The 16,285-nt window shown below is 39.7% G+C and overlaps 1 protein-coding gene across 7 annotated transcripts in view; it reads right to left on the minus strand.

The window, feature by feature from the left end:
- Nucleotides 1–16,285, minus strand: part of TXNDC16 (thioredoxin domain containing 16) — a 33,671-nt gene that overhangs the window by 12,144 nt on the left and 5,242 nt on the right. For 5 of the 7 annotated variants that reach the window (XM_076071451.1, XM_076071452.1, XM_032964859.2 and 2 more), the window contains 12 exons: nucleotides 15,819–15,909; nucleotides 14,938–15,094; nucleotides 14,513–14,679; nucleotides 14,314–14,374; nucleotides 13,842–14,010; nucleotides 13,177–13,326; nucleotides 12,856–12,915; nucleotides 12,226–12,412; nucleotides 4,997–5,133; nucleotides 3,398–3,485; nucleotides 2,937–3,078; nucleotides 1,134–1,300 (listed from right to left, as the gene is read on the minus strand). In XM_076071451.1, coding sequence (XP_075927566.1) covers nucleotides 1,134–1,300; nucleotides 2,937–3,078; nucleotides 3,398–3,485; nucleotides 4,997–5,133; nucleotides 12,226–12,412; nucleotides 12,856–12,915; nucleotides 13,177–13,326; nucleotides 13,842–14,010; nucleotides 14,314–14,374; nucleotides 14,513–14,679; nucleotides 14,938–15,094; nucleotides 15,819–15,909 — 1,576 coding nt within the window. Of the gene's footprint in view, nucleotides 1–1,133; nucleotides 1,301–2,923; nucleotides 3,079–3,397; nucleotides 3,486–4,996; nucleotides 5,134–12,225; nucleotides 12,413–12,855; nucleotides 12,916–13,176; nucleotides 13,327–13,841; nucleotides 14,011–14,313; nucleotides 14,375–14,512; nucleotides 14,680–14,937; nucleotides 15,095–15,818; nucleotides 15,910–16,285 lie in introns of all 7 variants that reach the window. The other 2 variants (XR_012945866.1, XM_076071449.1) reach the window with 2 other exon arrangements.

Below are 16,285 nucleotides of genomic sequence, written 5' to 3' on the forward strand. Positions count from 1 at the left end.
CGAGGGTGGATATAATTAATGTTTAATCTTAATTGTAAACTACTGAAAATAAAAGGTGACTAGTTTAGGGGGGGCTGCCTATCCCGTGCGCCCCCCCCCAAACTCCACTCATGTGTGGAGACCAGACAAGGTACAATAATCATGTGCAAACCTTCGTCAATACACGACTGGATGACAGCCTCCCCACACCATGTCGTCCATGAGGGTTGTTTAGATCATACTTCACCATGCTGTTCAGTGTGCGTTGATGAAGGGAATGATTGAGACATTAAACTTCCACGCATGTTTGAGCCATCGCCAGGAATTAAACTCAGGTTCCCCCGGCTCATAATTCAGAATGCTCATCACTGTGCCACCGCTCCACCCACACAAGCACGAAAGTACGAACGTTACCTATATCGTGCCGATTACAATATTGACCAGTAGCGCACCACATTAAATATATGTCTGGTTTAAAAGATAACATTTTGCAAGTTTTCGAAAGATTTTAATTTTTCCCAGCATGCAGTTCACTGGGAAGTAAGTTCCAAGCCTTAGAAGTTGACTTTATAGGAGGCTAATTAAATGAGACACTGGTGGATATCCTGAATAGAATCACTCTATTCAAACCTGCAACAAGATGATTCCACAATTTATTTTCCAAGTAGCTGTGCACAATGTTTAGGAATGCTCACGAGTGTGCCAGATGCATGCAGTGTAGCCCTATTTTCCTAAAGGCGATGACACTCTTCCGGTAACATGTCCGGTAACGTGTTCATTATATTGCTGAAATGCCTCAATTGTCCTGGGAAATGCAACTAAAATTAGAAGAAAAAAATCCAAGTTAAACAACGTGGTTTTGTCAAAAACGATTCACTCTACACTTCTCTTTATGCATCTTCCCTCACACTGCTGGACTTTGGATCTCCCCTTCCATCATCTCGATTACCAAATTAATCGAAGCTTGTTCAATTCAAGAAACGTATGAACTGTTGTCTATGTACACCTATAACAGTGAAAGTGTTTTTTGCAGACCGCAAGGTCTATGCTCAGTAACTGTGACAAAAAAAACAACATCTTCTCGGCTCAAGATTGGTCAGGTTGACGGGAGCGTGGAATGATTGTGCAATGGGCCAGATGTGTGTAGGCATTACATGTCCATCCAGCAAGCCGTGCTGTAAGCCAGAGCCCCGCTTCGAGCTGCGGCTTCCAGTGTGCGCATGGCTGACACGGAGGCTCCATTGCGGCCTCCAACAAACAGGATTAAGAGAGGCCGGCCGACACGCAGCAGCTCCGGTAGCAGCGACACGCTCAGCTCTGCCTGCAGGACAAGCGTTAAATGTCGCGAGTTAAAATGTAACGCGTTTGTACGTGCCAAAGTGGAAAACGCTCCCGAGAGGACAACAGACGTGAAAATTGAGGGACGATCTCATCCTTCAATTTTAAAAGCTGTGGTATCACGTGGGACAGCGACAGAAAGGGAAGATCTTCATCCAGCAGTGGATTAATCATGGTAAAAGGGTGATGATGAGTAAACGTTCATGGTACTAAAGTGGGGTAACATGAGCTCTAGTTTGTTTTCTTAAATAATGAAATATGGCTAATAAATGTTGTATGGAAGATACAAATATAGGTGACTTGATTTGGTTTCAAGTTAATTTTTTATTATGGGCGTTTTCCTTGTGACATGTGCTCATTCTATTTATGAATACATTAGCGTGGCGGTTAAAAACAAAGTCAGAGATGATATCTATAAGACAATTACCTTTAATACAGCGACTTCACTTTGTTCTCCTAATCAGCGGAACCACCACGAGCCACGAGGCATGCTGAGTTGTTAGTGGTGCGTAACTGAACCAAACTCGTTGGGTGTTTTTTTTTTCTGAAACGGGCATTTAGCTGTTTGCACATTGCAATGAAGCGTACAGGACACAACTGACACTTTCAATTGTAAATTTGCATGTTGATATGTAAATGCATGACAAACACAAATTACTTTTGGTGGCCAAACAAGGTGCTATACAATTGATAAGAATGTGCTTCGTGAAAATATTCTACAAAATGCCATTGGAACCTACATGAAAACGGGCAAGATGATGCTGAACGTTGACATGAAAAAAACATTACTGGTGAGAAAATTATACTCATGTGAATGATAAAATGAACATTTAAATTGGACAGTTTTGTCAATTCAAGTTTAAAGGAAACAGTGCATTTCATATAATTAAAACGAATAACAGTTTTAGAGATATCGTGACACAAACGTTTGCGCAAACTTGAAACATGAGTTCATAAACGAAAATGCATTTAAATTTGAAAACTCATTACATGCACTGTTCAGTCTCAAAAAGGAAAAAAAAAACTAATGTACATATATAAAGATGCAAAATAGTATATAGGTAAATTTCAATACTGTCAACGTGAGTGCTGTTGGCAATAATTATTTAATCGGTTATTGTCAACTGCATATAGTGGTATGGAATAATGGTAAGGCATACTGTGGGAGGATGTGGCCAGCCTCATGCATGCTACCACCATTTTCATGATGTTGATGTTGACACACCACACCAATTTACTTTAATCTGGGTAAACCTTGGGTAGGTTCAGGGCATTTCCATATATCCACTGCCAAAGGTGTGGACAGCAGGAAATTAGACCTGTACCACTGGGAACATAGAACAAGGCACGCACACCACGATACTACCACCCCCAACGCATGGAAACATGTTATGTAACACTGCTCCGTAGTACATTTCCAGTACAAAATACACATCCGCATTGATATTAAAGATAAAGGAGGCATTTTTAAACGAAACCAAATGTTTGGAATGCCAAGATACTGGTGTGTAAATAATACTTTCAAATAGAAGGGATTGCAAGATAGGGTGGGAAATAATATGGGAGGCTCATTATTGATATGTATGTTTGAATCTGCGTAATTTACAAGAGCGGCATACAAATGCAGGCTGGCTGGAGTCGCGGATAGTTTTCACAGTGACATCTGCGCTGATCGGCCGTGGGAACACAACTGTCTTTAAAGAAGGCTCCCCTCGTTTGAAGACAATTATGGAAGGAATGGAACTGCCAAGTTGAGTGGACCTAACAAGTAAAAACATTGACAAAAAAGGAAAGCCATCACACCATTATACAACACAGACACAACACTCGTTTTTTAGAATGCTGATGTTTAAATTTGGAGCAGAGGAAAAACGGTGAAAAAAATATATACGAACTGGGAAATATCCACGCAAACATAACAAAACATTACTTCACTGTATGCACTACTTTGACCACTTTCATTATGTGGCTTTTTAGATCACTAATGGTGTTTATAAGGCCATCCACTGCCAGCCACGCGAGTTTTAAACTGATTTCACCTCCAGAATGGAACTGAGCCAAGGTGGCAGGTGTGACTTACACATCCAAGGCCACACGATCGGTGATGCACAATCCCATCAGAACTTCTCCTCTCAAGGCCTTACTGGCTTCAACAAAGGCTGTGATCTCTGCAACATTAAATAAAAAAGCACTTTTTCAATACATCATCATTCACCGTGTATTGATTCGCAGCAGTTTGGATCAGTGTGATTTCCTCTCATATCAAAGCAGGGGCATTTAACCCTATAAAGCTTTTTATTTACAGTACTTTTTCAATCCACAACTGGAGGAGGCCTCCCCAAGGTGTGCCAGTCATGGGGGTTGTTTGACCATATTTTTACCAGGCAGGCCAGTGCAGGTTTAGTAAATTGTGGGAGAACCAAGAACTGTTCAGATATCGTACATTAGCCATGTCGGGCAATCAAATTCAAGGCGGTGGTGACATGGCACATGGCTATGTGGTTTTGGGTTCTGGTGCTGGTTAATATGGCGAGTGTATTAATGAAAAATACCCGCCATCTGCTTAGCAGTGGACATTAAAGAACCGGGGACATTAATGAAGTAAAGTAGTCCATGTCTGCCAGCTTCATGGTCCAAATGAGCAAAATTTGGAGATTACTTGCAAAAATACCTAATTGGGTAAAGCCACGTAGCAACATTATCTCCTGCTGTGAAACTACTGCAGACTGTAATCATCTGTGAAATAGAGTACCTCCGTAATAGCCTAGTGCTATAACGACGCGAATACCAAATGTATTGATGATCTGATTTTATTCGGGTCACTGGGTCCATAGTACTGTGTGTGAACCACTGCACTACAGCTAACCCCCATATAAAGTATTTAGTCGAGTGAAAGTGACCTAGGCTTAAACAGGCTTTGGGCAAAAAAGAAAAAGTGAATTTTTTATTATTTTATTATTTCCCTTCTACGTGACTTTACCGAAAGAACCAAGAATATGAAATCCCTGCAGTCACGAAAGCTTTAAAACGAAATTTAGGCTTTGGGCAGTAGTCATTTACTTTGGTAATCCTATGTTAGCAGTGAAACATTCCATATTTCAATGGCAGGAGCCAGCCTTCTCTAGTGGACCACCACTGCGGTGTGATGTGTTTCTTGTGATGCTCATTTTATGGATCACAAAGGGATAATAGGCTGAGCAGCTCCCCAACCGTGATTGTAATTCACAAGCATTTGATTGTGAGTTGGGAACTCTTTTAGATTCTGGAATTGTTTGAAATGTTGACGAGACACCAGCATACAATGGCCTATTTTTGCAGTGACATTAGACCACTTACCTTATACGAGTTAGCACACCCTGTTCGCATTTCATGTTATCTTAGAACATTACTGGGGACATTGATTGTGTGAACAGGAAAAATAACCTCAAAGCCACCCACAATCAAAAATACTAAAAAGAATTAAATTTATTTAAATCTAGAAGATGAAACCCAAACCTGCAGCTACAGGATCAGATGGTTGTGTTTTAGAAGCTTCAATAGGTGAAAACTCCAAATTGAGTCACTGAACAAATATTTGAAGGAACTCCAAAAACAAACAGTTACTCTGCATAGAAAATGCTTTTAAGTTGTTACGTTGGCCTGAGGTTGTAATAAATCAAGTGCTCTAGGCATGGCTCACCAGCAGGCATGTTGACCGTGAGCAGTGCAAGGACAGAGGCATTGCAAAGGTCGGCAGCACAGCTGGGCAGATCCCCTCGCAAGAAAGCCATCGCTTCTTCCACCGAGTGCAACGGTAGTGGGCTGTCTACTCTAATCCTGTCACAATGAACAAACACATTTACGGGCATTTTAGGTACATTGCAAATATCAAACGGTGTAAGAGCGCACACACTCGCATGTACAAAATGACAGGGAAGGGCGATAAGACACCCGATGTGAAATTAGTACAAATGATATTTAATACTCACTCAGAGCAACGGTTAAATCTTGTTAAGCAAACAGCTTTAGTTAATTTCATGTGTTTGTTTGGTTTCTAAATGGAAGGTGTAATGTAAGAGGCCTTGGATATGGATGACAAATATGTTTAATGAAGCCTAAAGACGAGTACAGTAATAATCAAGGCATAATTAATCTATCCAGTTATTGTATTTGTCTGGGTGATGCCATTTGTTTCAGACCTCATTTCTCACTGAATTGTAATTATGCACTTTATAATGCTCACACCGAGGATATATTTAATGTGTAATCATCAAAGGGTTGCTGTATCTGAGTAACACCTTATTCGTGTAAACTTTCTTAATCACTTGAGCAAGTGCAAGCAATTGTCAAATATTAATCAAATAAATGTTTTTGTCATGACTACAAAATGTTAATTGTTATCCCGCTGATTAAAAAGTAACCCCCTGTATCAATGTAGTTACCGATAAAATATTTGCTGTGGATGGTAATGACCCTTAACATTGAGCTTGACAGTGATAAAACACTCTCAGGACAAAGTGTAATTTTCCTGTATTTGTAGCCTCCAAAAACACACCCCCAGCTGCCAGTGACATAAATATACTGGCACAGGCTTATGGCTGGCATACTTACAACCCGAGGGCCAGCAGATTTAATTGGTGCTGCAAAACCATTGAAGAGCATATAGGGATTGCAAAGACGTAACAAAAAAATTCCCGACATTATTGTTGAGACTTTCTCACATACATCAGACAGTGCATGTGTGTGTTGTGCACATTATCAAATGTAAACGTGCTTCGGGAAAGTGTGTAGACACTGACATCTACATCATACGTACAGGGGTTTGTGGGAGAATTGGGGCTTGGGGCGAGCTGCTGCAGATTACATGACTAATGCTGTTTTTTGTGTTGGCAAACTACACGAGTTTATTCAGGCATTTGTGCTGTGTATATACAATGCAGAAAAACCCGTACTATATGTAATTTATGATGGCTCTGACAGCACTGCCCTAAAAGTAAAAAAAAATACATATACTGTCTGAGGCAAGAGATCTCTCTGCTATGAAGAAAGGACATTGCCAGAAATATCAACTCTTTAGACGGGTATAAATGTATATAGTATTATTTTAGGGTAGTGTTATTGATTCATGTGTTGCGTTTTTGTTATTTGTGCTTGTGCACCACCGCTAATGCAGTATCGCCATATAATTGATTTAACTTAGAGAGGATAGTTGCTCGAGCTCGAAACATTTTGGAATATTCCAGCCATTACTAATATAGCTTAATCAAGATTTGTAATATGCCTGAAGTGCTGTCAACAGCCTAAATGAAAATGGCACCGAATTTAAGGTACTGTTGGTTTAGTAAGGTGAAACAAACACAAAAGGTTATCGGGTGGCTGAAAATATTACATTGGATTCTCGAGAGTAAATAGTTGATGGTTTCAGCCTAGTCACTAATGGCGGCACAAATACAACATTTAAAATGTGGTTTTGTAATTAATTTAGCAAAATTCAACATCTGAGTTTTTAAAAATATTGGTTTGATCGTCCCGTACAAGCATTACCCTGGAGCAGGGAAAGGTGGCAAAGTGCTGCTCCCTCGTGTGGACGAGATCATTTCAAGGGATCTCAAATCGAGTTCCATAATACCTGCTTCTGTCGACTGTTCTTTTAACATGTGGCGTTGCATTCCTCTGTTGTGTTTTAAATGGTTAATCTCACGAGAAAATGCTGAGTAGTCAGAATAAAAGTCTTACTCTGCAGTCATTAACATAAATTATGCTCACAATACACCCATCGATTGTCGCAAGATTCTAAAGTTTTTTTAATCGTATCTCTTTTATGTCATAAATTTGACAAGTATTGTGGTCAATGCACACATGATTCCTCGTAAAAAGGTTTCAGTTTTGTTGCCAGAAAAAAGGGGAAAAACCCCCATTATTATATCTTGGGACTGGCAAAGGTGGTCTAATGATGTAGATGCTTACCCCAAGCCCTCATTACTTTGATAGTGCATTGTCTTTGAGCTGTACGCCTTTTGGCGTCCCCTGGTCAAGCACCAATTGAGATGAGGCTCAAGGCTCAAAAGAAAGCCGTCTCTGGTGTGGACCAATCAGTTTCAAGGACAATGCATACATTATCAGTGTTAATCTAGATTTGAAGTTTTCGTGACTGCAGGGATCCATACTTTGGTTCTTTCGATAAAGTCCTCCCTTGCTCCTCCATATTATTATATAGCCCCAGTGTTTATTCTACATATTAGTATTTATTTTACAACCCTGGTATATTTATGAATATTGATTACATGCAACGTGTAAATATTTAGTACACATGAAAGGGAGTCCCCACAGGAGGCAATCTGTTCTTGTCCTTACCCCGCACCTCCGATTAGCACGGTTGGCTACGTACGGTGCAAAATAAGTTCAACATACATACAATCTTCGGGTCTCGGCTTTTATTAACAATCAATTGCACCCCAACACACGTGCACTCACGGGAAGCCGTCTACAAGCCAGGCCCCAAGCATACGATACACCCCCTTTACATCTTTCTGGAACCTTCCAGAAGGTTCCTCTAATCTCCTCCTCCTTTCCATCAATCTTTTCAGTCTCTTTCCTCGACTATTACTATGTTCAACTTCTTTGAACATACATACAATATGAGAAAATATTCACGGGGGAAAATATTCACGCGTGTTTGTCACTGTTATAATAAAATATAGAGCGCTACTTGCCATTGTACCTAACCTTTTCTGGCACCTCTTGCTCTCATACAGTGAGGGAAAAAAGTATTTGATCCCCTGCTGATTTTGTACGTTTGCCCACTGACAAAGAAATGATCAGTCTATAATTTTAATGGTAGGTTTATTTGAAAAGTGAGAGACAGAATAACAACAAAACAATCTAGAAAAACGCATGTCAAAATTTTTTATAAATTGATTTGCATTTTAATGAGGGAAATAAGTATTTGACCCCCTCTCAATCAGAAAGATTTCTGGCTCGCAGGTGTCTTTTATACAGGTAACGAGCTGAGATTAGGAGCACGCTCTTAAAGGGAGTGCTCCTAATCTCAGCTTGTTACCTGTATAAAAGACACCTGTCCACAGAAGCAATCAATCAATCAGATTCCAAACTCTCCACCATGGCCAAGACCAAAGAGCTCTCCAAAGATGTCAGGGACAAGATTGTAGACCAACACAAGGCTGGAATGGGCTACAAGACCATTGCCAAGCAGCTTGGTGAGAAGGTAACAAGAGTTGGTGCGATCATTTGCAAATGGAAGGAACACAAAATAACTGTCAATCTTCCTTGGCGTAGGGCTCCATGCAAGATCTCACCTCGTGGAGTTGCAATGATCATGAGAACGGTGAGGAATCAGCCCAGAACTACACGGGACGATCTTGTCAATGATCTCATGGCAGCTGGGACCATAGTCACCAAGAAAACGATTGGAAACACACTATGCCATGAAGGACTGAAATCCTGCAGCGCCCGCAAGGTCCCCCTGCTCAAGAAAACACATACACATGGCCGTCTGAAGTTTGCCAATGAACATCTGAATGATTCAGAGGACAACTGGGTGAAAGTGTTGTGGTCAGATGAGACCATAATGGAGCTCTTTGGCATCAACTCAACTCGCCGTGTTTGGAGGAGGAATGCTGCCTATGACCCCAAGAACACCATCCCCACCGTCAAACATGGAGGTGGAAACATTATGCTTTGGGGGTGTTTTTTTGCTAAGGGGACAGGACAACTTCACCGCATCAAAGGGACGATGGACGGGGCCATGTACCGTCAAATCTTGGGTGAGAACCTCCTTCCCTCAGCCAGGGCATTGAAAATGGGTCGTGGATGGGTATTCCAGCATGAAAATGACCCAAAACACACGGCCAAGGCAACAAAGGAGTGGCTCAAGAAGAAGCACATTAAGGTCCTGGAGTGGCCTAGCCAGTCTCCAGACCTTAATCCCATAGAAAATATGTGGAGGGAGCTGAAGGTTTGAGTTGCCAAACGTAAGCCTCGAAACCTTAATGACTTGGAGAAGATCTGCAAAGAGGAGGGGGACAAAATCCCTCCTGAGATGTGTGCAAACCTGGTGGCCAACTACAAGAAACGTCTGACCTCTGTGATTGCCAACAAGGGTTTTGCCACCAAGTACTAAGTCATGTTTTGCAGAGGGGTCAAATACTTATTTCCCTCATAAAAATGCAAATCAAGTTATAACATTTTTGACATGCGTTTTTCTGGATTTTTTTGTTGTTATTCTGTCTCTCACTGTTCAAATAAAGCTACCATTAAAATTATAGACCGATCATTTCTTTGTCAGTGGGCAAACGTACAAAATCAGCAGGGGATCAAATACTTTTTTCCCTCACTGTATTTGCACCGTTTTTTTTAATATTCGCAAGTGTTTCAGTTATGGCCATTAAATACCTCGATTATTAGTTGTGTATCCCTTAAGGACCCTGTACGCGTTCTCTGCAATAATGGTGTTTTTGTCTTTGTTATTGTTGCTGCTTGTAAAATAGCCAGACAACTGGATAAACAAGATCATCCGTGTAACAAATAAAATAAATTTTAAATGAAACAACCATCTCCCTCCTTTCTCTTTCACACCAAATATCTCTCTTCAAGTTATCTGCCAATCCCCTGCATTCTCCTGCCTGCTTGTGTGTCCAACGTTGTTTCAATAATCATTTACTTATGGTGTCCTTAAGTGACATTTACACATACATTCAAGAGATAGTCCGATGTTGTATTTTAAATGGACTAAATTTCAGAAACAATATTTCACTTAAATTTTGATTTAAAGCTTTCGTGACTGCAGTAATTCATATTCTTAGTTTGTTCGGTAAAGTCACGTTGAAGAGAAACAACAAAAGAATAATATATATAAAACAATAAAAAAATTCTCACGACGTTTCGACCATAACTCAAACGGTCGTCTTCAGGTGTGTTGGTTCGCATAAATTTATTTTTAAACGGCGCATTTATTTATTTATAAAAAACGTTAGCGCCACGCGCAACGATTTGGCAATTTACCCAGGACTAGTCCATCTATATTCTGAAAAGAGGAGGGGGGAGACGAAATTGATTGTTCACGCTTACAGTGGCTTTCAGACAGCATACATTATATATATAAAAAAAATTCGTCTCCCCCCTCCTCTTTTCAGAATATAGATGGACTAGTCCTGGGTAAACTGCCAAATCGTTGCGCGTGGCGCTAACGTTTTTTTTATAAATAAATAAATGCGCCGTTTAAAAATAAATTTATGCGAACCAACACACCTGAAGACGACCGTTTGAGTTATGGTCGAAACGTCGTGAGAATTTTTTTATTGTTTTATATATATTTTATTATTTTTTTGTTTCTCTTCAACGTGACTTTACCGAAAAAACTAAGAATATTTCACTTACCAACTATAGGAATATTGCATATGCTCAAATCGACAACTAATATTGCTTTTGGAAACCGATGCAAACATTGTATAAATTTGACTTACAACTGTCTTGTATACAGAAATATTGGCAAGCGAAACAAATTTTGATTTAAAGCTTTCGTGACTGCAGGGATTAATATTCTTGGTTATATTATTTTATTGTTTCCCTTCTACGTGACTTTACCGAAAGAACCAAGAATATAAAGCCAAACAAAATTATCCATTTCTAAAATTGGTTATTCATACCGTACGTATTTTTTACAAGTAGGACGTAACTTTTAACGTGAGAAGTGAGTAATATTAGACGCACGAATGCCAGAATAACAGTAATCGCACCCTGTGGGTGTTCGGTCACTTGAGATAAGATTCATAATTACATGGTTGCTGTGGCTAAAACCACAATTTCCTGTTATGTTGAACGCACAAGGATTGAAAAAAAAGCAAGCAAATGCTACTGTTAAAGATGGAGTGAAAGTGAGCGAAATTAAATAAAAATACGTGTGCTCATTATTCAGGCAGAGAGTGTATAAACACTGACAAGATCATGCAAATTACATGGGTAAATTTTGATTTAAAGCTTTCGTGACTGCAGGGATTCATATTCTTGGTTCTTTCGGTAAAGTAAAGTAGAAGGGAAACAATAATAAAAATATAAAACAATAAAATTCTCACCACATTTTGACTGCAACACAAGCAATCATCATCAGGTGTGAAAACCACAGCAGGAAAATCTGAAAAAAGTGGCGTTTTTTTTACGTTTTTTCAAATTTTCTTGCTGTGGTTTTCACACCTGATGATGATTGCTTGTGTTGCAGTCGAAACGTCGTGAGAATTTAATTGTTTTATATTTTTATCATTTTATTGTTTCCCTTCTACATGGGTAAGTTTATTTAATAGACCTTTGTCAATCCCACTGCTGAAGACATTGCAAAGCCAAATACGTAATGGGGATTGTTTGGCCATACTTGGCCACGCCGAAACGGTGAATGCAGATAGCCAGGACTGGTTGAGCTATTATTCCACTGCCATGTTAGCCATGGCATGGGATCAAACTCAAGTTGCTGGGTTCATAGCACAGTGCACTCGCCACCTCACCATCATGGTATATTTACTTGAATGCATATTTATATGAACAATACGTTATCTATGTTAAAAATTATTTCGCACTGCACGTAGCCAACTGTGCTCATTGTAGTTGCGGGGGAAGGGCAACAAACTAAACAGGTATTTGGAGATGAGCATTACTGAGACCAGAATACAAAATAAATTAACACTCGATGTTTTGAATGCCCCAAGGGAAGTTGACACATGCATGGGGTAAAATTTCCTATAAGTGAAGAGCCTTTTATCACCCAACATTCAATAACAAACGTCGCATATTGTAAAAAGAAATTGGTGTGTTTTCAAAACACAATGGGTGAAAAAGCTTTCCGCCAATATGGGATTCGGGCCCATGGATTCTTTCAGGAGAGAGTCACGGCGAGGGATAACGAGAGAGCAAATTACTCACATCGCCACCCAGCTGAGAAGCGCATCCCTCGACAAGGTTCCGGGGTAGGCGGTTGGCCTCTGAACCAGTGATGAAAAGAGCAACACCGCGGGGAGGCGGCTCACGTTGGCATGCTGGCAAACATCCGTCCACTCGGCACAGTCCACGCGCCACGGGGAGACTCGTCTGCCAACACCGCTGAAGGCTGCTGTGTGCACAAAATGTCAGACTTCTTAGGGCTGGGACTCGTGCAGCAAATGCCATTAAGGTTGCTCTCACATCCGCAATAAGGCGTTTATTGGATGGAAATTGTGTTTAAATATTTGTCTTGGATAGGGCACGCAGGCAGACTTTCAAGTTGTAAGTGCACGGAGAGTGGAATTTTTTAAGTCAAACTTACTGTTAGGTGGACCGGATTTCATGACAGTAAACATCTGGTGTGTTGTAAAATGCATTATGAATTTAAATACTAAACCATTAGCGTCTGCTTTATCAATCCATCAAACATTTTGCCAAGAAATAAATTGACATTCACTAGCTTAGATAACCATATTTTGAGGATGTAAATTATGATCTATATCGCAAAATAAAAAGTGAATTCTAAACGAGCCAAAAGCTGATCACCAGTTAAACTCCTTAAAAGTCACATACCTGATATCTTTTTGGCAACTTCTGCAAAGGTCCATAAAAAAGCTTTAGAGACAGCATCCCCTTGTGGATGAAAACACAAGCTGCATTTATTCAACAGCAAAAGCTGCAATGTGAAAAATGTCAACGTCATAACCACTTATGTTCTTGTAATACATGCGTTAATAAGCAATTTTCTTTTAAATCAGCAAGGTATTTTACAAATAACAATACATAAACTGTGTACATAAAGTAACAGTTGTAATCATTTTGCACAAGTTCTTACGCAGCGTTAAGACTGGTTACCCTGCATTGAATACATATTTTTCATTTTTATAAACGTACAGCCAAGATAGAAGATGACTAGATCCATGTTTGGCTGCGATAAGACCCTTTGGTAGCCGACGTCTGTGAGTGCAGGGACTGACTCTTCCAGGTTGAGCTTCTTATTTTTTATTTTTTCTACAGCCATTACAACTTCATCATCCTGCATGGCTGCGAGGTAAGACCATACAGACAAAAACCGGCACATACATTTGAATACTTGCACACATGAACAGAGCAATTTCTGTGACAATTTATGAACTAATTTGCGGGGAGAACCTATGTCACACAATTCAAGTTTACACATCGGTTTTTCACAGCCTATACTTTTACGCATACGCACAATTTTCCGATTAATAATTGATTCAATTAATAAAGAAACACACGACAAAACTATCCCGAAGAAGATAACAATAAATTACACGAATTATTGAGATATGCAGTCCGGATAATTGTAATCATATTTAATTGACTGTTCATAACTATTGTAAAATCCAGCCACAACAATTATCAGTCCAGTTCAATATGAAACAATATACTACATTGCACGAAGTATATATAAAGCATACAAGCAATATAAATACATTTATGCACTTTGCAGCTGTTTATTTACAGTGATGTCAGTGCATTTGATTGCAGTGTCAACCGCTGAGATATGAACATGAACGAAACTGAAGAGTTGTTACCCCAAAGTGGCATAAAGTCTGAGGAAGAGGGGTCATAATCATCTTCTTCTTGGGGCTGACCATAACCACTGTGATCTGGCTCCTGCTCGGAGCCATGCGTCTCCTCCCGCTCCACACGGGTGATCACCGCCTCAAAAGACTGCATCAACAGATGCTCCACCTTTGTGCTCTGTAACCAGAAATGCATTCTTGAAAAAAAAAACATGCTTGGCCATTCACTTTTTAGTTACATGTTGAAAATCATGTGCTTTATGTAGATGTACTGATGTAGGTTTTCACGGCTTGATGTATGAGAAACACTCGTAAAATGTTATTTTGGGATAGCCATAGAAACCGCTGCTTTCTCCTTCGTGACGTTTCTCCTCCCACGTTGGAGGCATCCTCAGGCAGAAATGAGCAGCGCTAACCACGGCTATGCCGACAGAACAGCTTTCAAGAGCATGTTTTTTATGCAGATTTCAGTCAAACTTACTGGATTTGCACCTCTGTAGGCGACATTGAAATCAGTTGGAAATGCAACTCCGTGTTCCTCACTGCAGCACATGACACAATACAACATAACACAAAACATTACTAATAGCACGGTGCGTTGCATCTGTCTAATGCATTCAGCAGGAAGACTAGGCAGCATACGGTATTGTCCTCTGGCTTTGTTGTAAAGATAACATTACCAGCGGACAAGGACGACACCGGCTGAGCCCAGCAGGCGATGGGACAAGGTGCGCGCGGTGATTTTGTCATATTGGTACGTCTCTCTCCGTGAAAACAAAAACACCTCTGGGATGTGCAGCTCCGAAAAAATTGTCTGCACATGTGCAGGATCCTCTGTTGTTTCAACCTGAAAACGAAACTAGAGTTAACAAAAAATAAATATATTTACAAATAGCTACAAGTGCATGGGACAGTGGCTTGGTGGTTAGCATAATGCAGTGTGGTAAACGCCACACTACTGCTGCATATTTTTTACAGTTGTAAGTAGTAGAGTATACATTTACCATTGGGTTAATATAAAGGTACTTTTGTGCAACCAATCAGCAATGGACTACAACTACTTACCATCTGTGTTAATAAATTATTCTTTCCAAATGTTACTCACATAAGATGGCCCTGAAGCGAGCTTAAAGAAACGATGCAAGTAAGGCAAGGTGAAAGGCTGCCGGAAGGCGGTCTCGGGGCATGGCTGGCCATCGCTCAGTGACAAATCCCCACAGTTGATGAGCCATAGGTGTGGGGAGAAGGAGCTCTCTAACACTCTGTATGACAGCAAAGGAACAAAACAATTCGTAATGCACACCAGCATCTGTGGAATGTAAAAATAAACCAAGGAAACTGTGACCAGTTAATAAACAAATATATCCATTACGTGAAATAACAGGTAGATGGATAATATAATTCATACTGTCCCAGAGGAAAAATAGACCTTGACATTTTGGCTTACTAGGTTTTTTCGATTGTGCTGCATAGCTCTCCGATGTGTTTTTGGGTTGTACAGCATGTTTTTTGGTGTTATATATTACGTCCGGTGTTTTTCTCAACATGCTGGAAGCTCCTTTGGGAACTAATAAACTGAAGAAGCTCCCAGCATGTTGAGAAAAACATTATACAGTAAAACCTTGGATTGCGAGCATAATTTATTTAACATTTTTGCTCGTATTGCAAAACACTCGCAGCCCGAGTTACTCGCAATCCAAGGCTTTACTGTACATAATAGCGAAAAACATGTGATACAACCGGAAAACACATCGGAAAGCTATTTTTGCCAAGTAATCTTAAGGAAATGAAAGCCAGTAGGCTGAAATGCTGAGCTCTTCCTTTCCACTAAGTGATGGAAAAAGCTGTTTTTTTTTCAAATAATATTGAAATTGTATGCATCGGTTAATTAAAACAGAAACTTGATAAACTTTCCCTTAATTACTGTAATCAAGATTTAGGTACAAACTCTCAGTTTATTTTCCCAAAACTATTAATAGTGCTCACCCAAGGTCCTTTAGAATGTTTTGGTCTGTTGAGAAGGCAAAGATGAATTTGTTTCCATAAACAAATGCCATTTCTATGAATATTCTGTGTTCTGAAAGTAAAACCACATCACTCGGATAGGTTAGTAGTAATCCTGTAAAAATTTCAAAAAAAGTACAAGGGGATCCATATATAGACAACTCATTTATTTCCAATGACCTCAGTATACGCATAATTGAATGCTGTAAATAAATTACTCCAGATATGTTGGATGAAGTGCAATTGCTCCAGATATGTTGGATGAAGTGCATTCGGATAATTCTAAAAGATTTAATACGTTGACATTGGTGGGAGACATGTAGACGATTTCAATTCAAATGTATTTTTCTCTTTCTTTTGAAAATTGTAGTTGTGTCTTTAAAAAGATCAAACTGTATATACCTGTTTATGCATACTCTAATGGAGTTTTTACAGAAGTTATATTCAAT

This window comes from Petromyzon marinus, chromosome 33 (genome assembly GCF_048934315.1).
Source record: "Petromyzon marinus isolate PM22_M1 ecotype Great Lakes invasive population chromosome 33, UKy_Petmar_22M1.pri1.0, whole genome shotgun sequence".
Classification (NCBI taxonomy): Eukaryota; Metazoa; Chordata; class Hyperoartia; order Petromyzontiformes; family Petromyzontidae; genus Petromyzon; species Petromyzon marinus.